Here is a 20,726-nt window from a genome sequence, read left to right as displayed (position 1 = left end):
CTCAGCAGGACGCCACATGCAACCGCACGCAAGCACACAACTTCACATACAAACTAGAAAAGAGCACGCACACAGACACACACACACGAAGCGGCATTCACATGTAGATGGTTCGCCTTGCCTTCCGGGCAGGTTGAAAACAACCTTGCGTTCCCGGAATTTTCTCCGCCTTATCTTCCTCGCGTCGATCCAGCCTATCTCGACTTTCTCATATTTATCGTCAGTTTTCTCTTATGTTGCTTACGTGGACCCCCCCCCTCTCTCTCTCTCTCCCTCCAATTATCAACCCCTTCAGGACGAGTCAGAGTCGGTCCTTCCCTCCCGCACAAGAAAATAAAATCACAAAGAAAATAAAATCACAGCAAAAATACGGGTTAAAACAGAGGCCTGGAAACGTGAGGAAATATGGGCAGTAAATTGTTTATGTGTGTGAGGGCAAGGAGTGTGCTAATGCCGCTAAAGTCCTCTGATCTGACTTTCTATTTATAAGCACCGCATTCCATGTGGTACGTGACATTACCTTTCTATAAGCGATTTATTCAGCACGCTACATATTACCTTTCTCAATGATATTCACATCACTAACATCCACACACACACACACATACACACACACACACACACACACACACACACACACACACACACACACACACACACACACATATATATATATATATATATATATATATATATATATATATATATATATATATATACACGAGTAGCCTACATAATATATTTATAGATAGACAGATAGATAGATAGATAGATAGGGGGAGAGAGAGAGAGAGAGAGAGAGAGAGACTACATCTCTAGAAGACTTGACGGAACTACGCATTTTTAAGGGGAATCCCAGGGTTTCGACTTATGAACTTAAGTGATTATGAGCCTGTAGGCGCAGGGTGGTACGTTAAGTAACTTTTCAGCAACACCCCACCTGCAGCAACCCAGGGATTCGATTGATAATTCACTCATAAATTTTCCATTTTCTATATTTCACTGAGAGTCCAGGTTCAGTATAATGGAGAGAACTGGGCATTTTCAGAAGTTAATTATCGGGAGAAACCTGGGGCTCAGACTTAAGATCTCTTGGAGTATAAGTCAATAGGCGGAGGTCAGTATGCTAAGAACATATCCCTTCCAGTTCATTAAGTCTCTAATAAGCTGAATAATTCACTAGGAGGGAAAAATTGTACTAATTATGAATTTTAAAAATCTTAACCCTTTATTAATCTTTTCACTACGAGGACATTTTGTCTGTCCTTGCTGCTACCAGACTCTTTTATCCAACTTAGGCCAACACCCCAGCAGTGGTGTTATTGAAGGTGTTATTTAACCCATCCAACTTAGGCCAACACCCCAGCAGTGGCGTTATTGAAGGTGTTATTTAACCCATACAACTTAGGCCAACACCCCAGCAGTGGCGTTATTGAAGGTGTTATTTAACCCATCCAACTTAGGCCAACACCCCAGCAGTGGTGTTATTGAAGGTGTTATTTAACCCATACAACTTAGGCCAACACCCCAGCAGTGGCGTTATTGAAAGTGTTATTTAACCCATCCAACTTAGGCCAACACCCCAGCAGTGGTGTTATTGAAGGTGTTATTTAACCCATCCAACTTAGGCCAACACCCCAGCAGTGGTGTTATTGAAGGTGTTATTTAACCCATCCAACTTAGGCCAACACCCCAGCAGTGGTGTTATTGAAGGTGTTATTTAACCCATCCAACTTAGGCCAACACCCCAGCAGTGGTGTTATTGAAGGTGTTATTTAACCCATCCAACTTAGGCCAACACCCCAGCAGTGGTGTTATTGAAGGTGTTATTTAACCCATCCAACTTAGGCCAAAGCCTCAGCAGTGGTGTTATTGAAGGTGTTATTTAACCCATGCAACTTAGGCCAACACCCCAGCAGTGGTGTTATTGAAGGTGTTATTTAACCCATCTAACTTAGGCCAACACCCCAGCAGTGGTGTTATTGAAGGTGTTATTTAACCCACACAACTAACAAAGCCTCTTCTGAGCTAAGTTAAATGGCCAAGTAGCAGCCAGAATAAACACCAAAACCAGTGACGGGAGTGAAGGCGTTAACCCAGATCCCTGTAACCTCGTGTGAGCCGTGGATTTCTCTGAGCTAAATATACATCCTTGACGTCTGCAGGGGCTGTATTGAACAGCCAGTGACAAACAGATCTAAAAACAATACTGCATGGAATGTGCCAAGTGATGAACTCACTTATATATTCACACAATACATACAGTATATACACTACATACCAGATTTATTCATTTCTGGAGAGCATAGTGAGGAAGTTCAAAAAGGTTACGTGCAACACCAAGAGTTCGAAAGATTATTTTAAGCTCAATAAAATTGGTCAAGAAGTAGGAAGAAGAGAGTCTATTACCAGCCGCGGGAGAGAAGCTGGTAGTGTTTTCAATTTATCTGTCTGTGTGTCTGTCTGTGTGTGTGTCTTGTTAGCACGATAACTTCGAAACCGCTCAGGATATCATCACAAACTTTACAGGTGTGTATTAGGAAAAAAATCGATCACGAGTTCGAAATTGGTGAAAGCAGGTCAAGGTCAGTGTGTCTGTTACCACGATAACTTCGCAACCGCTCAAGATATCACAAAATTATTACAGATATGTAGTTGGGATGAAAATCTCCTACGAGTTTGAAACTGGTGAAAGGAAGTCATGGTCTGTGTGTCTGTTACCACGATAACTTCACAACCGCTCAAGTTATCATCACAAAATATTAAAAGGTGTGTACCATGAATGAAAATCTACGAGTTCGAAACTAGTGAAAGAAGAGCAAGGTCAAGGTTATATTCCGAGCCGCGCTAGATATGTATAGGCTCACGGCTGGTGTGATTCCCCCCTAGGGGAAGCCTCTTGTTATTACTGGCGGCAGCGCCGGCGGTAGCAGCAGCAGTTGTTGTTGTTGTCATTGCATCGTAGTTGTGGCTGTTGTTGTAGCTGTTGTTTGTGGTTTGTTATTGTAGGTGTTATTGTTGAAGTCGTTAAAGTTATTGATGCTGCTGCTGCTGCTGTTGTTGTTGTAGCCCCAGGTTCATCTGAAATGTGAACTCAGTGGACTACAGGCTGTTGTCCCCCCTCCTTCAGTCCACCATCCTCTTTTGGGAGGATAGGAAGTAGATGAGGAACGTTTACATATGCAGGCAGTTAGGCCCCCCCGGTTATATCAGTGCCACCACGTGAAGGCAGCCCTCACTAGAACCAGAGGAAAACATTGCAAGAGCTATATATATCCCCACACGACCTACGTAAAGTAATCCATTCCCTCTCAGAAAAAAACTGAAATCCTTCCACTACGATGACGCCGTTTTTATATTGGGCAGTTTTTTAAGGGGATTAATCAACGGGGCTAATTGACGGCGTGTCTAATTCCTCCAGATTAAAAATCTCTAAGTCGAATAAAATCTGTTGGTAGTAGCCAAAATAAAGTACAGGAAGACTTTACTGGAGTGTTTTTTATATCCGATTCTCAGCAATGATATCCTAGTCCATTCACCAACGCCGTACAGTCTGCACTAATGCCCTCCCACCATACCGAATACTTGCTAGGAGGTTTCATTCAGGACTGATGTGATAATATTATTATTATTATCATTATTATTATTATTATTATCACTATTATTATTATTATTATTATTATTATTATTATTATCATTATTATTATTATTATTATTATTATTATCATTATTATTATTTATTTATTTATTTTTGGTGGGTTTTGTGTCCAGTTTCAGATTGTTTTAAAAATTTTCACCGAACTGTTCCCTTCCCCAACCTGAATCTAACATGCGGCCTTATAGACACCAGCCAACTCCTTCCATCACTCAGACACCACTTGTCCCAGACTTAACAGACTCACTGCAATCAAGAAACTAAATTGTTATTATTTACCAAACTGCTTTACTGAAAATTAGGGAAAATTTAACATAAACGTTTTAAGATTTATTCCCATATTCGAAAAGTTGTTTACTGGGATGATAAAACAGCTTCGACCCGACTTGCCCTCTCTCCTGATAAGACGAGAGACGAATGTACAGTATGTGTGTATATACAGCAATGATACTAGGGAAGCGGCAGGAGTGGATCTCTCCCTCTCTCTCTCTCTCTCTCTCTCTCTTCAATACATTCCCATTATCGCTTCCCTCCTCTTCCTCCATTCACCGTTCCCTACATTACCCTCATTTTTCTTCTCCCCTTCTTTTTACTGCTTCCTCGTTTCCCTCTCCAGTTCTTGCCTTGTTTTTCTAATTTACTTCATTTATTCTTCTTTGCTGTCTCCCTCTCCTTCCATTCACTGTTCCTTTAATTTCCCTCATATTTCTTTTCTCCGTATTGCTTCCTCTCCTTTTCCAGTTCATTCCGTGGCCAGTTTTTCATCCTTCCCATATATTCTCCCTTCGTGTCCTTCTTCTTTCCTCCTCCATTATCACTGATGTATGTGTCCATCGTTTTTCGTCTCCTCTTTTTACGCACAATTTCCTGAACTACGGAGGGGTACTTCACAGATGAAGGAATGGGAGCAAGTGTACCCACTCATCCACCCACCCACCCACCCACACACAGAGGGGGGGGGGGGAAGAGGAGCAGAGAACTGAATCAAAACAAAAAAACACAATACAGCACCACACAGCAAGCAGGACACTCCAGCGTACTGTCCCTCTCCCCAAGACAATACACATACACTGGGGGCGAGTGTAGAGGACGTAGTTGGGCCATTCCGTATTGCATACACGTGGGGGGAAGTGTATTCACAGCCCCACGCCCAAACGTAAGCCAGATAACGATAGGTGGACTCTTTAAATGCCTTCATTGCTTAAAGTGAGGGAGGAAGAGAGGAAGTTGGTGTGTGTGTGTGTGTGTGTGTGTGTGTGTGTGTAATTCACCGGGTCGGTCAGGATCACTTGATGGTCGTGATGGTCAGCTTTTACCCTCCCGGAAGGGAGCTGAGAGCTCATATAGTCCGATCTAAGGGCAAGGCTGTGACCTTCACACACGCACACACCCGTCCCCTTGCTCAAGGGGGACAGTAACCACCCACTTCGTCAGTGAAACTTTTCGCAACCTGAGCGAGGCGCGAACTCCCGTCCACCAGTTGGCAAGCGTTTTTTTTTTATAATAATGTAAACCCCGAGCTAGGCAATTAAGGTCATATAGCCCCGCTGGGTTACAGGAGGGCGCTACCCCTCCCGGCAACGGTAGCCCAGGCGAGGCTCGAACCTGCGACCTCCCGATCACAAGCTCAGCGCGCTACCACTGTGCTACCGTGTGTGTGTGTGTGTGTGTGTGTGTGTGTGTGTGTGTGTGTGTGTGTGTGTGTGTGTGTGAGAGAGAGAGAGAGAGAGAGAGAATTTAAACTGAAAATGCATCGCTAAGGTGCTATTATACAGAAAATCGCCAGGGAAGTTTCGGAAAGTACATCGTTAGGTAAGTTCCCGAATGTAAATAATAGGGAAGTTCCGAAAAGTACATCAATAGGGAAGTTCCGGGAAGTACATCGCAAGGGAAGTTCCGAAAAATAAATTGGTAGGAAAGTTCCGGCAAGTAAATGGAAGGGAAGTTCCAGAAAGTAAATTACCGAGGAAGCACTAGACAAGTAAATCACTAGGAAACAGCAGAGAAATAAACACGAACACGGCAGTAGAGCAAAAATGAAAAACCAAGGAAGAGGAAGCAGAGCAAAACAAATTATTTAGGAAAAGTTATTATAAAGTAAGACAAATCGTAATAATGAGGAGGTAGAGAGGAAAGCATATTGCTAAGGAAGAGCATGTAGAGAGCAAACTGACATTGCTGAGGGAAAGAACACATTAAAACCAATCGCTAAGGAGGTACAGTACTAGAAACAAACACTGCAAAGCTATATAGCCCTACTCTACAGTATGTTGTGCTATTAAACCACAGGGAGTTCTAAAAAGACATCCGTATAAATGAAAACAGAAAGTCCTAAAACCCCTTTCTATACCGGAACGCTGCCCACTGCCAAGCAATGCTTTCTCGATAGCTTCCTCCTCTATCTTCCTCCGTCGCCGCATTCCGTAGGAAAAAAATTATAGTGCCTTGTCCTACGGACTTCTTGCGCGCTGCAAAGTGTGAATAATGAATAACTAAAGAAGAGGAAGTAGAAAATAAACCGCTAAGCCAGTACAAGGTAATAATAATAATAATAATAATAATAATAATAATAATAATAATAATAATAATAATACCGGAAAACTGTCCAAGGACAATACTGATAACGAAAACGTTCCACAGCCACAGCCTAGCCCTGAGCCTATTACTTATAATTTATCGATGTGCTGAAAGATATAACTAAACGTTTTTAACTTTAATGTTGACCCATCACATAAAATATCGTCACTGTCCTTATTCAAACATATTACTTTAGTCTTTAAAACTGTCATAACTGATCATGTGCATGTCACCTTATGTCATCCCAGCCTATTAGTCCACTAAGTTTTGTGGCTCTGTCTTTAATCCTTCATGGAAAATTAGGTGACATCCGGAATATCCTGAAAAATACTAATTTTGCACCTCAGGCGATCTCTCAGATTAAGCAACAGATTGGAACCATACTCCTTTCCGCAATGCGGCCGCCCTAAGGCTATATTGCAGGAAAATTTCAGCTTGCCAATGCGGTTTCTGAGACAGCGTCCTGGAAACCGTTTTTATACATTCTGAATAAGATCCGATGATCCGGTTGATGGATTACCATCCTATTTGGCCAGAAGAAGCTGCCAGCTGGATGATTAGCCTGACAAAGTTTGAAGACTCTAGGCCAAAGTGCCTCCGAGTAAGCTAATGGCCATTTACTTATGTGGAAAAGATAATAATACTGAGAAAAAAAAAAAAAAAATCCCACATGGACGTGGGAAGCTTTAATAATAATTATGAATAAATAAATAAATAAACAAATATATACAGTATATATATCTATATCTATCTATCTATCTATCATCTCATCAGCCGTTTGAGTGTCCACTGCAGGACTGGCCTATCCCGACCAAAGTAGGAAAGATACAGCCAATGTATCTCTACCAAGTGGCTTAGGCTGTCTGGTAGACATTGTATGTAGGGTGAGAAGTGCTTGTAAGTGTAACTGTAGTGTAGTAGTTGCTTTGGATGTGTATGTAGTCTGTGTACCAAGTGTAATCGGCCCGAACAAGCCGACTGGGTGCAAGCATACTTTATAGTATGTGACACTGGTTCAACCACAGCACCCCTTGTGTCCGCCAATGAAGTACGTGGCCAGAAGAACGCTCCCAAAGTTTATTACCCTAGCGGGGCGCGAACCCTCATTCTTCAGTGTACGAAAACGCACACTTTACCACAGTACCACAGAGGCCCCATTATATATATATATATATATATATATATATATATATATATATATATATATATATATATATATATACACACACACACACACACACACACGTGCACGGCGTGATGAAAATCCTACTACCATTAAGTAGCTTGTTTGGGGATGTGGTGGTCATGTTGCTTTGACTTCTCAAAAATAAATGGTCAAACCTTTGACTGGCCGTCTACCTTTCCATCAAGTTTGGTTAAACTGAATCACAGCTGCATGAGAATACTTGTACACTGTTTGTAAACTTGGTCATTTCATCACAAAGTTTCAAAATCAGTCAGTGACAGAGTTTCATAGTGAAATATTTGTCAGCATCTACAATGCCACTGGACTGAATGAAGTCAAAAAAATGTCATGTACAAGTAACGTTATTATACGAATGCACCTAGCAATCTATCAATCCATCCATCCAGGTAGCCATCCACTCACCTGTTAAAGTTTCCAAGAACCTTAGGTTGGATCTAATTATAACTAAATGTTTAAAAATCCATCCTTCCATCCGGGTGACCATCGAGCTACCTGTTGCTTTTCAGGCTCCGTGTTTAGAAAGAATTATTGTAATTATGCACCGAACATTGCATTCCTTCATCCATCCATCCAGCTAACCATCCACTCATCTGCTGTTTCTTTGCAAGGTTTAAAAGAAAGTCATCACAAACAGCTATGAAAATAACAATTTATCTTTCCATTCACCCAGTTACTCATCCACTTATCTGCTGTTGCTTTTCAAGGTCCTAAAGAAGACCAACACATAGATCTGTAGCTATAAAAATAACACCTTATCCAAGCACGCATCCAGGTAACCATCCACTCACCTGCTGCTGCTTTCCAGGGTCCTAAGGAAGGCCAGGGCATCATGGGCCGACTCGACACGCCTCACCACCCGAATCTCAAAGGACGTTCGGGCTGGTCGGAGGGACTGGTAAATCTTCTGGAGTCGTAGGAGGCCTGGGTGAGAGAAAAAAAAGAAAGAGATATGAGTCAGCAAGTTCTGAAGCCGGGATAAAAAGAAGGTACAGTTGGCAACATATGAACCTGGTACAACATCCATGTATGGCAGAGGTATACTTGACAACCTTAACCATCACATATTACGTTGGCACTGACATGGATGAATGGAGATGTTAAATATTAACTGAACTGACCAGGTAACTGTGATGCATGAACGTCGAGAATTGTAGGCAGACCCTCGCTTCACACAGACGTGTCCCAGGTTCACGTGTGGCCAACTGTGCATAAAGTCTGAAGTCACGAGTCACGGAAGAAAATGATATACTGAATGGGATAAGTTCTAGAGATACGAATCACACACACACACACACACACACACACACACACACACACACACACACACACACACACACACACACACACACACACACGGCTCAAAACATAACGTGGGATCTTGCTTGTTGAGTCGCGGCTGTATTCCGAGCACCAAACGAAACTTCTTCTAAAATTGCACTCTAATATTAAAACCGAATTTTTCTCCACCATTTCAAGTCTCTCAGGCTAGAAAAAGTCGTCTGGAGACAGCAAAACTTATGATGTTACCACACTGAAGAGATATTTTAGGGCTCATTCTAACTTCTCTAATTCGGAAAGTCTCTCCCGTGTGTGACAAGGAAGCGACTAACATTAAAAACGTGTAAAGCTGAAGAGGAGCAACAGAGAAAAAATAATGATGAAAATTCCCAGGAACTCAGACACTTAAGTGCATCGTTGTGGCGGGCATGGTAAGAGAGGACGTCGTAACAGCAATAACACATCCAGTGACAAAAAGTTGTGAGGGCAGCTGTAATGTTCAGTCATAAGAGCTGGCGCAGTTTAAGGGACCATTAAAACAGGGGGAGGGGAGGGGGGACATATGCAGCAGTAAAGCCGCAAGTGGTGCTAAAGACGAGGCACAGTCAACAGACACACCAACAACATAACATAAACTTAATCCAGGGTGAGTCATATTCTTTTAAAAACTTCAGTACATTTTTATGATTTAGTCCTCCAACACAGCATCATCACGCCAAAATTAAAGCCTGGGTGAAACATTAATTTATTACGCCAATTTCAAACATTTTCAAGTTACAGAGAATGGGTAGTCTTTTACTAGAGAACAAAAACATAAATAAAACTAGTACAACAACACACTGCGACGGGTATGAATTTGTGTGTCTGTGCGTGTGTGGATATCTAACTACTGTATTCCATACCTAAAAAGGGTCTGAATCCGACTGAAACCATTTTACATTAATAAGAAAATGTGTATGGGTAGGACAAAATAACGACAACTAAGCGTATTTGGAAGGTGAGTGTGAGGTGTAGGAGTATTGAGTAGGTGAGGAACATAACTTGAGAGATGTGACGAATACTGTGGTGATGATTATCGACTTGTTAACACACAGATCTTGTGAGATGTACCCCCCAGAGAGGAAAACCATCCAGCGTTAACCGAAGATACGTTACTGAACGAGGTGGTACCAGGAGAGAGAGAGAGAGAGAGAGAGAGAGAGAGAGAATTCTAAATCAATACAAACTGACGGGGAAAGAAGGAACACTGGCAGTGAAACATCCGTGCCCACCAACTGGTCTGGAGGCCAAAACTCTGACGTTGCACTATGACCTTTACCTTCTACTGTTTATTATCAAAATTGAAAAATGCCATTCTTGAATAACCCTTAACTCATCCACCAAGTTTGGTTCAAATCAGATCAAGAAGAGTTGACACTGTCCAGTGATTTGACATCACTGTGACCTTGGGCATTACTCGTTCTTAGCATCGAATTTCTTCATCTTTCTCTTGATCACCAGAAAATGTATTCAGATGGGACAGGTCTGAGGTCAAGGACGTTCAGACATCTTCTATCTTAATAAAATCGTTTGTTGCAGAAGGAATATTATAGCCATCACTTTAGTTAACCCTCCTCTGAATAAAATATCTGGTGTTAGCAAAAATAAATGATAACGCCACTTCACTTATCTTTAATCTGAAAAGAAAAAAAAATGGTTGTAAGGACGAAAAAAAAAAAAATCTCGTTCTTGAGAGGCGAAACTCAAAGCTGGTCAGTTGTCTCCAGTCTCTCAGATCATATTTTGCTACTTACGAGATTGGGAAGATGTGAAAAAAAAGGTGGCAGGGAGAGGAAGGACGGGAGATGATATGAGAAGCGGGAAGACAGACACATGGATCCATCTCTCTGTCTCTCTCTCTCTCTCTCTCTCTATGGTATATGTCAGAGTGTCATAAAAGACTTTGTAGTTACTTGTAGAGAAGTTATATATATATTAGACTTGTGGACGAGCGGTTGTTATACTTGAGTAGCTTTGTAAGTAGATAATCTTCTTTCCCATTTGTCATTCAATGACAAGGAGAGGTAAAGAATAGTATGGAACTATTTTTATTTGTCTTGGAAATATTAACAAGTCTCTCACACAAAGCGAAGTATAAAGTAGAGTCCCGGGAGCTATCTCCCTGTCTCGCTCTCTCTGTCTCTCTCTCAAGTTGCTAAGCCCTTTTCCTTACGACCTGCCTGTTCTATGGCTAGCTTCCTTCTCAGCTCTCTTTCCTAAATTCTGGTGAAACAGGAGACGTATCACGTGTGTTCCCTGTGATTGGAAAGTTCTAGAAGCCTGTGTGTGAGTATGTGTGTACGTGTGTTTATGGTCAACAAGGCTTTGTTCACCTGGCGAATTGCTGACAACTAACTGACCGGCTACTTCGTAATCTGTCGTCAGCTTTTCCTCAGTGTAACTTGCAAGATCATTTCCCATTCCTAGGCTCGCATAGAGCTGTCTATCTATCTATTTATCTATCTATCTATTATGATTTGTAATTATAATATGGAGTCCTAACATATGCTCGGTCACGCGAAACTGGCGTACCATCGACAGTTAATAGTCATAACATATTAATACATATTATATACACATTATAATGAACTTATAAGCTAATTAAGTGAAATACATAATATTGTAAAAGTAACATAATTGTATGAATATTGTATACATATAATATTCATAGTAATTAGCAATTATCCAGTAATATCACATTTTAAACAAGTTGTATACATTTTGTGAGATGTGTATGTATAACAGACATACGCATATAATTGTGCAATGGTAATACTGCTAGGTTATACATTACATATTGAGTTATCACTTTAGTAATGTCTAATATTTCACCTAACTTGTATGATGATACTGGTAATACAGAATTGTGCTATAGCTGTATGACTTATAATATTGTACTAACATTGTGGTAATACATAATTGTAACATTTTATGAATTGTTACAAAATATTGTGGTAATGCATAATTGTGTTGGCCTTATAATTGTAGTTACATTTTGTTAATGCAACTGTTACGTAAGTGTCTTGGCCTTATAATTGTAGTTAGAGTTACATAAAAGTTACATCTTGTTAATGCAACTGTTAATTGGCAAAGTGTAACATAATGCAATCGTTTGTCGTTACATAATTGTTACATATCGTTTGTAGTTACATAATTGTAGTTAAAGTTACATAAAAGTTACATCTTGTTAATGCAACTGTTACATAAATGGTACATATTGTTTGTAGTTACATAATTGTAATAAGTGTAACATAATGCAATCGTTTGTCGTTACATAATTGTAATAATTGCAGTCCTGACATATGAATCCGGTCATGCTGCGGTCGATGATAGTGATGATGTGACACGCCACTGGCTCGTGGAGACAACAATTTGCTTTTTGTTTCACTTATAGAAGGAGTTTATGTGATGATGTGCCATGCCACTTGCTTGTGGAGACAACAATATTTTTGTTTCACTTATGGAAGGAGTTTATGTGGTATTTTGGCATATGTAGTAACACTTACACTTGTTTTCATTTGTTTGTTATGTGATCTTACTCTATTTCTCTCTTTTTTTTTTTTTTTTGTATGTATTGATTTTCTATAGTTTGTTTTTCTTCGCTTGTGTACGCTTTTTCTATGTTGTTCATGGTTGCATAATTACTGGCTAATTTCCTTGGGGTACTTTTTTAAAGTTTAGTTTATATTGCACAGGTATTACTGAAAATGATATTATATAGTCCCATATTTTGTTGTTTTATATAAAAAAAATATATATATACAGTATTAACTATATACACTGACTTGTTGTTCACTTGTACCTATCGTGGGCAATATATGTGTCAGCATTGTGTGGAAATCTTTGTCTTCACGATTTTGTTGAAGATGTTCACTCTTGCTAACATCATTTGTGTTGGCCATTTTTTTTTCTCTAGTTTACCTTGTAACTTAATTTATATGTTTCCACTAGGTAGCTTTAATTAATAAATGTTTAATACAGTTCGTTGAATCGCTCACTGAGAAACTGTGTGGTATAATTTCTTTATCACTTTGTAGATGTAATAATGTATAGCTGTATGTAAGCAACACGTATTTTATGTAGGTATAAATGGTAACACTCGTTGGTAGTAAATAAATGTTATAATAAATGGATGAATATATACAGTGTAAAATATTTATTGTTGGTGATTATTTAGTGTTTGAGTTATGCAGATAACTGAAGTAAGTATGTGTATTTAAGCTGTAACTATAAAGCACGTTTTATATGTTTGTGCAGAAGCTTATTATCTATCACTGTGTATTGTATAAATGAAGTAACTATGTAACTCACTAATTTTTACCATGGTGGGAATGATGTTAGTGATGGTGCAGGTGGTGAGTTGACTGACGTGGCGTATTTTCAGCAAGCACGCATGATGACGTCGACTTCCCACACTGGTAGCTGTTGTGAGTAAATGAGTAGCGATGAGTAACTTGAGTGAAGATGAGTGAGTAAGATGAGTTGTGAATATGGACTTGGTATTTGCTTCGTCGTCTTGACCTCTTCACTCCTGCGTAAGCGGTGGGGGTTGGGTGGATGTAGCAGAGAGAGGAGGGTGAGGTCTGGTGGTTATGAGGTATGAGTCGTGTCTCACTCTTCGTTTGTTTGTTTTGTTTTTCTTTGTCGATGTTTTCTCGGTCCTTTTCTCTTGTGATTTACTCGTTGTAGGATGAAGACTGCCGCTACTTGTAGGTGCGTGTAGAAGATTATACAGACGACTCGTAGAGTTGTTACTTGTAGTTGATTGTAGATGGTTGTAGTTCGCTGGTTCGTCGTAGAAATTGCAAGATTGTTTGTATCAATATATTGTTAAACTACTTGCAAGGCGTCCTGTGACCTCTTCACCTCTACATCAGCGTGATGATCGGGGAGACGGAGGGGGCTGGTTGGAGAGAATACTGTCAGGAGCTGGTTGTAAGTTGTTGGTTGTGAGAGGTATTTTTTTGTTTTCAATCTTGATATTTTGTAGGAATTCACTGTTGATTCGTAGACGAGGTTCGTATACGTTCGCTGCTACCAAATGTCATAAAAGACTTTGTAGTTACTTGTAGAGAAGTTATATATATATTAGACTTGTGGACGAGCGGTTGTTATACTTGAGTAGCTTTGTAAGTAGATAATCTTCTTTCCCATTTGTCATTCAATGACAAGGAGAGGTAAAGAATAGTATGGAACTATTTTTATTTGTCTTGGAAATATTAACAAGTCTCTCACACAGAGCGAAGTATAAAGTAGAGTCCCGGGAGCTATCTCCCTGTCTCGCTCTCTCTGTCTCTCTCTCAAGTTGCTAAGCCCTTTTCCTTACGACCTGCCTTTTCTATGGCTAGCTTCCTTCTCAGCTCTCTTTCCTAAATTCTGGTGAAACAGGAGACGTATCACGTGTGTTCCCTGTGATTGGAAAGTTCTAGAAGCCTGTGTGTGAGTATGTGTGTACGTGTGTGTATGGTCAACAAGGCTTTGTTCACCTGGCGAATTGCTGACAACTAACTGACTGGCTACTTCGTAATCTGTCGTCAGCTTTTCCTCAGTGTAACTTGCAAGATCATTTCCCATTCCCAGGCTCGCATAGAGCTGTCTATCTATCTATTTATCTATCTATCTATTATGATTTGTAATTATAATATTGAGTCCTAACAAGAGCCCCAGTTGCATGTCCCTTGTTTTATTTAACGCATAGTCATTATATTAGATTATCTGAATATCCAGCCCTGACCTGCCCCCTCATCACTGCTGGCTCTGCTTTGTACTCTCTCTCTCTTTTAGAGCTAGAGTCCCAGTTGTATATCCCTTGTTTTATTCTCGCATAGTCATTATACTGTATTAGCATGTTTGTATACCCAGCCCAGACCTGTCCCCTCTTCACTGCGGGGGTTGCTTTGTGTGCTCTCTCTCTCTCTCTCTCTCTCTCTCTCTAGCTCACCACTATCGCCCTTTCCTCCGCTAGCAATCTGTTTCTGGCAAAAGAGCAAGTTTCTGCTGGAGAACTGAGAAATAAAAAAGATGGACAAGCCCCTTCTGTTGTCACAAAGGTGAACAAACCAGAGAGGAGCGAATGAAATGGAGGGAGACAGGGCGAAGAAAGAAGATGAAGGAAATAAAAGGAGGAGGGAGAATAAACGAGGTCTAGGGATGGGTGGATGGAGGGAGAAAAGACGGGCTATTTAAATATAAGTGGAAGGGAAAGTAATGAGAAAATGGAGGAGAGGAGATTCTGAAAGGAAGGAAATCAGAGAGGGAGGGAAGGAAAAAAGAACAGATGGGTTACTGAAGGAATAGGAAAGTGTGGGAAGGGAGGTGAAAAGGTAGAAGGATTGAAGGAAAGAAGGATTATCTAAGGCTGGTGAACGAGGGGGAACGAAAGAGAAAGAAAAGAGAAGTGGCGAAAAAGATGGAAGAGAGGCACCAAGGAAGCGTGACACCAGAAATGGAGGGAGGGAAGAAGGGAGAGGTTGAAACAGTTGAAGACAAATTTACTGTAAAAGGGAAGGAAGGAAGAAGAAAGGAAGAGAAAGAAGCTGTAAAATGAGTGGAGGAGAAAAAAAAAATTAGATGGGGGGAGAGACGAAAGAGAAGGAAGGAGAGAGGGAGGAAGGTCTGGAAGTGAGAAAAAGTGATGAGAAAAGCGAAAGGGGCAACATGAAAAAAGAATGGAGTAAATGTGACAAACGACAGGGAAGACAAAGGTGAATAGAAGTGATATCAAAAGTGGAAAGATATAGCAACGGAAACGAGAAAAGGGAGTAAAAATTATGAGATGATGACAGGGAAGCCAATAAGTATCGCCGGATTTAACTTGGAAGTGTATGATAAAGAGAAAAGGAAAACATACGATAAGAAAAAGAAAAACACGGATATACTACATAAAACAGCGAACAATGAAAGTGTGTGTGTGTGTGTGTGTGTGTGTGTGTGTGTGTGTGTGTGTGTGTGTGTGTGTGTGTGTGTGTGTGTGTGTGTGTGTGTGTGTGTGTGTGTGTGTGTGTGTGTGTGTGTGTGTGTGTGTGTGTGTGTGTGTGTGTGTGTGTGCGCGTGCGTGCGTGCGTGCGCGCGCGCAAGGCTAATAATCTCACTCACGGTTGGAACGATTGTAGTTTTTTTTTTTCTAATTAACGCAAAACACATTTTTATTCTCTCCTCAGCTGAAGGAGGATCTGAGAAGCCTGAGTGTTATACCATCAATACCAAGCCCCTGAAGGCCACTACAACTGTAGTGATCAGTTCTAACACCATACGATTTTATTGAGTTGAAAGCGTCCTAAGAGCGTCAGAGTGAAAGTGTCACAGATCTTTGACAGTGGGAGTTAGCCCGTAGGACTAAGCTCCCTAACAGATCCTGAGGCACAACCTAGCCAAAGCGGGACAAAGAGGAAACATCTGGGCCGTAAATGTGACTTTCTATGGAAACTTTTCACTCATCTGCTTTCCTCTCTCCTCCCATTGTCACTTTCCCTCTTCATCATTTCCTTCTCCTCTCCCCCCACTCCCTCCTCTTCCTCTTTCTCTCACTCTCTCTTCATTTTTTCTTTCCATTCCCTCTCCACCTCCACCTCTTCCTCTTTCTCTCACTCTCTCTTCATTTTTTCTTTCCATTCCCTCTCCACTTCCACCTCTTCCTCCTCTGTCTTCTCTTCCATGCATTTCCCACTCCTCCTCTTCCTCCGCCTCCTCATCCTCACCAGCTATTCCTTCTTCCCCTCTTTTCTCTTACCCTCTTTCCACTCATCCTCTTTAGCTCCTTCCACCTTTTCCTTCCCCACTTCCTACTCTCCCACTTCCTCTTTCTTCCTCTTTCTTCTGTCACCACTTCTCCATTCCTCCTCCTCCTCCTCCTCCTATTCCTCCTCATTTTTCTTTTCCGCCCCACCTCTTCCCCCTTCCTGTCTAATCTCCCCACCACAACCACGTTCCCCTCTATCAGCTTCCCCTCTCCTTCCACCTTTATTAACCTTATTAGCTGTATTTTTCGTCCACATCATTCCAATTTCCCTTATTCCCGCCCTGTCCCCCCCCCCACCTCCTCCCCGCCTTTCTACCCCCATCTTCCTCTCACGTCCTCTCTCCACCCCAACTGCTTGTCTCCTCCACCTCCTCTCCTTTACCACTCTCTCTACATCATCAGTTTCGTCCTTTCCCTCACTCTCTCTGTCCTCACTCCCCTTCTATACTCACACCTTTAATCATCTCATCTCCTCTCTTCCCCGCATCCCCCATTTCTCTTACCTTCATTTTATGTCAAGTTCCCTTTGGTGTTGCTGAAAGCTGCCTCTTCTCTCTCTCCTGCTCCCTTCCTTTACCTTCTCCATCTTCTCCCCTTCTATTTCCCCTCACTCCCTCTCTATTCATCAGCTACTCCTTCCCCTCTGGCTATTGCACCCCGTCCTCTCTACATCCCCTATACTCTCCCCCTCCCCTCCCTGCCTCTTCCCCTCACTCCCTCTCTACCTCCACCCCCTTCTCTCCCTGCCTCTTCCCCTCATTCTCTCTCTACCTCCACCTCCTCCTTCCCCTTCTCTGTCAGCTCCTCCCCCCCCCCCAATCCCATTCCTTTATCTTTCTCCGAAATCGCTCCCTGTTTCATCCACCTTCCTCCCTAACTCCACCTCCCTCTCCAACTCCATCTCCCTTTCCAATGCACCTCCCTCTCAAACTCAACCCCCCTCTCAAACTCAAACTCAACCTCCCCCTCTAACCCCACCTCCTTCTCTAACTCCACCTCACCCTTCTAACTCCACCTCCCACTCTAACTCCTCCTCCCCCTCTAACTCCACCTCCCACTCTAACTCCACCTCCCACTCTAATTCCACCTCCTCCTCTAACGCCACCTCCCTCTCTAACTCCACCTCACCCCTCTAACTCCACCACCTCCTCTAACTCCACCTCCTTCTCTAACTCCGCTTCCTCCTCCACCTTTCTACTTACTCTCCTTCCCTTCATCAACACACCTCCTCCTCTCTACCCCCCACCTCCTCCGTCCCCCCTTTCTCCTCCTCCTCCTCCTCCTCTCCTGCCCCTTCTCTACCCCATCCTCCTTCCCCTCTTTCTATTACCTCCCCCTTCCCTCCATCCTCTCCTCTCCCCTCCTTTCCTCTCATCCTTCCTCTTCCCCTCCCTCCCTCCCTCCCTCCCCTTTACTCACTGATATCAGCTTCCTCTCCTCCTGTCTCTCTCCCCTTACCTCATCGCCTCCTCCTCCCCATCTCCCTGCCGACTTCATCATTCCATCACCTCCCTCTCTCCTCCATCTTCTTTACTGACAATATTTCCTCTCTCTCTCTCTCTCTCTCTCTCTCTAAATCCATCCCAATCAACTCCCTATCTCCCTCTCCTATCTCTACGTACATCCCACTCCCTCTCACTTCCCCATACTCCCCCACCCCATCCCTCAAGTAATCTCCCCACCCCAGACTTAATCCTCCTCCTCCCCACTAAATGATTTTCCCTTTGATGTTTCAGCTATTTGAGTTATAAATGTTTTTTCAGTCACTTTTTTTTTTTCCAGTCACTTCTTTTTTTTTTAGTCACTTCCTATTTTTTTCACTGTCACCTCCTTTTCGCATTTTCTGATAGAACTAATAATCAATCTTCCCATCTCCTTTCTTAATATCAATGTCTCCAGTGTAATCTTCTTTGTTACTTCAAATGCCTCTTTTACTTTCCCCAATCGTTCTATCCTCTTTTTTTTTTTTTTTTTTAATATACTGTATTGCTTTTTCAGTACCAATTTTTTTTGCCATCTGTCCGTTACCAATAATCACTCTAATGATCTCAATAATTCCTTTTCAATTAGCATATATGGTGTCATTATTTTAGCTTATCACTCCTTTACCACTCATTTTCTCACCCAACTTCCGGAGTATTTCTTCCTCGTTTTCCTCTAAGGTTATGTATTTATTCGCCATTTCAGCTTATCACACCTTTCCCACTCACTTTTCTCACCTGCCTTCCCCTTTACTTCTTCCCCATTTTCCTCTACACTTACGTATTTATTAGCCATTCTAGATCACTCCTTTCCCACTCACTTTTCTCACCTGACTCCCCCATTATTTCTTGCTCATCTTCCTCTACACTTGAGTATTTGATTCCAGCTATGTTCTGAGAGGTAATAAGTTTTTCCATTAATTCAATCTATCGTGAGAGGAACACTGTCTTGAAATGTGTTGATTGAGTTAAATTCCAGGTCGCTTTGAAGATTCCGTAACATCAATGCAATTGCAATTTATTCTGTTCATTACAATTTAGCATCCACATTTAAGTTACTGATGCAAACTGCTGGAGATAATGAAACGATATGAATAAGAGAAAATTATGTGTAATATAAAAAATAAATAAATAAATCGCTAAAATAAAGATGCTAAGAAAGCCTCCAATGGCATCTAGAATACTTCCCTACATTTAGACCAGACTCGTATTGTGAACAGCTAAACAGACAACCACGCAACTCTACCATACGGTTTTTTACTTTAACTTGGCCTAAAATTGTCATATCTCTATCTTGAATACTCAGTTGAAACATTAGATTAACACTAGAATTTGATGCTAGTCACGATGAAGTGCTATGGAGAGGGAGTAGGGCTGTAGCGCTGTATTTTTCAGCCGCTGAGCCACGTGAAATAAGCTGCACAAGGATGAAAATCTGGACCAAGTTGGCGTAAAAGGGTAGAGTTTATTTCGGTGGCCTTTATACTGCGTTAGTAATACGTTATTTATTTTTATATGTTATTTATGGGTTTAATGTTGGTATTACAAAGACATTAATAACAGACAAGAGAATAGTAAAGTGTAATAAGAAAATAAAGTAACTAGGGCAGGGTGGTATGGAATTTCTTTAACCAACAAGAATGCGAGTCCACAAGGGTCAGGTTTATCTTATGCCATACGCAATTTACCCATACTTTGCTCTCTTTCTCTCTCTCTCTCTCTCTCTCTCTCTCTCTCTCTCTCAGCCTTAGAGAATCATTCTTTCCTTCTGAGAGAGAGAGAGAGAGAGAGAGAGAGAGAGAGACCAGTTACAAGACAGACTGCGGAGGAAAGGATGAATTAATGAGAAGAGGAAACGTGTCAGGGGATGCTAACAAGAATGAGAAGACGAGGAAGAAAAGTAGGGAGGAGGAGAAGGAGGAGGAGGAGGAGGAGGAGGAGGAAAGGGAAAGGGAATAACTGCACGACAAATTTTATGAAAGGGAGGGTGAAGACGAGGAAATAAAAGTAAGAAAACTGACTAAAAAAAAAAAAAAAAAAAAAAAGAGGATGTGGACAAGAGAAAGAAACCACACGAGGAAAAGGGTGAAGAAATCTATAACCAATATGAAGGGAGAAAAGGTGCCGAGACAGGGTGCCAGGAGGAATGGAAAAGAAAGTGAGAGAAAAAGCATAGAAGACAGAATGAGAGGAATAACACCGAGTACACTAAAGCTGACAGGAAATTCATACATCAGAAGAGAATAATATCTTGCACTGAAGATCTAACTAAAATGTGTGAGGAAAAGAAAGAGAGGGACAGGAAAGAAATATAAGAAAATCCAAAAAGGAAGTGAATTCGTCGAAAAGGAGAAGAAAAAAAGAAAGGTAGACAGATAGAAAGATAGACGAGACAGACAGAGATTGCCGTACATAAAATACATAAATATAAACATATACCTCAAATTAATAACCAAATAAACACAGGCTGGCTATTACACTTAGAACAATAAAAAGGCTATACGTATATGGACAAACTCTAGTCAGACGGGTAAGACAGCCAAATGCTGATTGACACTGGACAGACAGACGGCCAGATAGTTAGACGAACAGGCAGACTTCCATCTGTTCATGGTATCCAATGTTAGAACCTGAAATTTCAAGATGCTTATTATATTCTTCCCAATCTTTTTCATTACCTAGGATTCGTGCCCCAACATCTTATATAACCAGACGGACAGAGACTGGCAGACCGACGGATTGGCAGACAGT

The 20,726-nt window shown here is 41.4% G+C and overlaps 1 protein-coding gene across 1 annotated transcript in view; it reads right to left on the bottom strand.

Moving 5' to 3' along the window:
- Positions 1 to 20,726, bottom strand: part of LOC145413995 (glutamate receptor 1-like) — an 802,643-nt gene that overhangs the window by 258,763 nt on the left and 523,154 nt on the right. Inside the window, exon 8 of the mRNA XM_080283586.1 lies at positions 8,228 to 8,360. Coding sequence (XP_080139712.1) covers positions 8,228 to 8,360 — 133 coding nt within the window. The remainder of the gene's footprint in view (positions 1 to 8,227; positions 8,361 to 20,726) is intronic.

The sequence above is a fragment of the Coenobita brevimanus genome, chromosome 1 (genome assembly GCF_032717465.1).
Source record: "Coenobita brevimanus isolate Jiangsu-jjx chromosome 1, ASM3271746v2, whole genome shotgun sequence".
NCBI lineage: Eukaryota > Metazoa > Arthropoda > Malacostraca > Decapoda > Coenobitidae > Coenobita > Coenobita brevimanus.
This window is presented reverse-complemented; position numbering and strand designations above follow the sequence as displayed.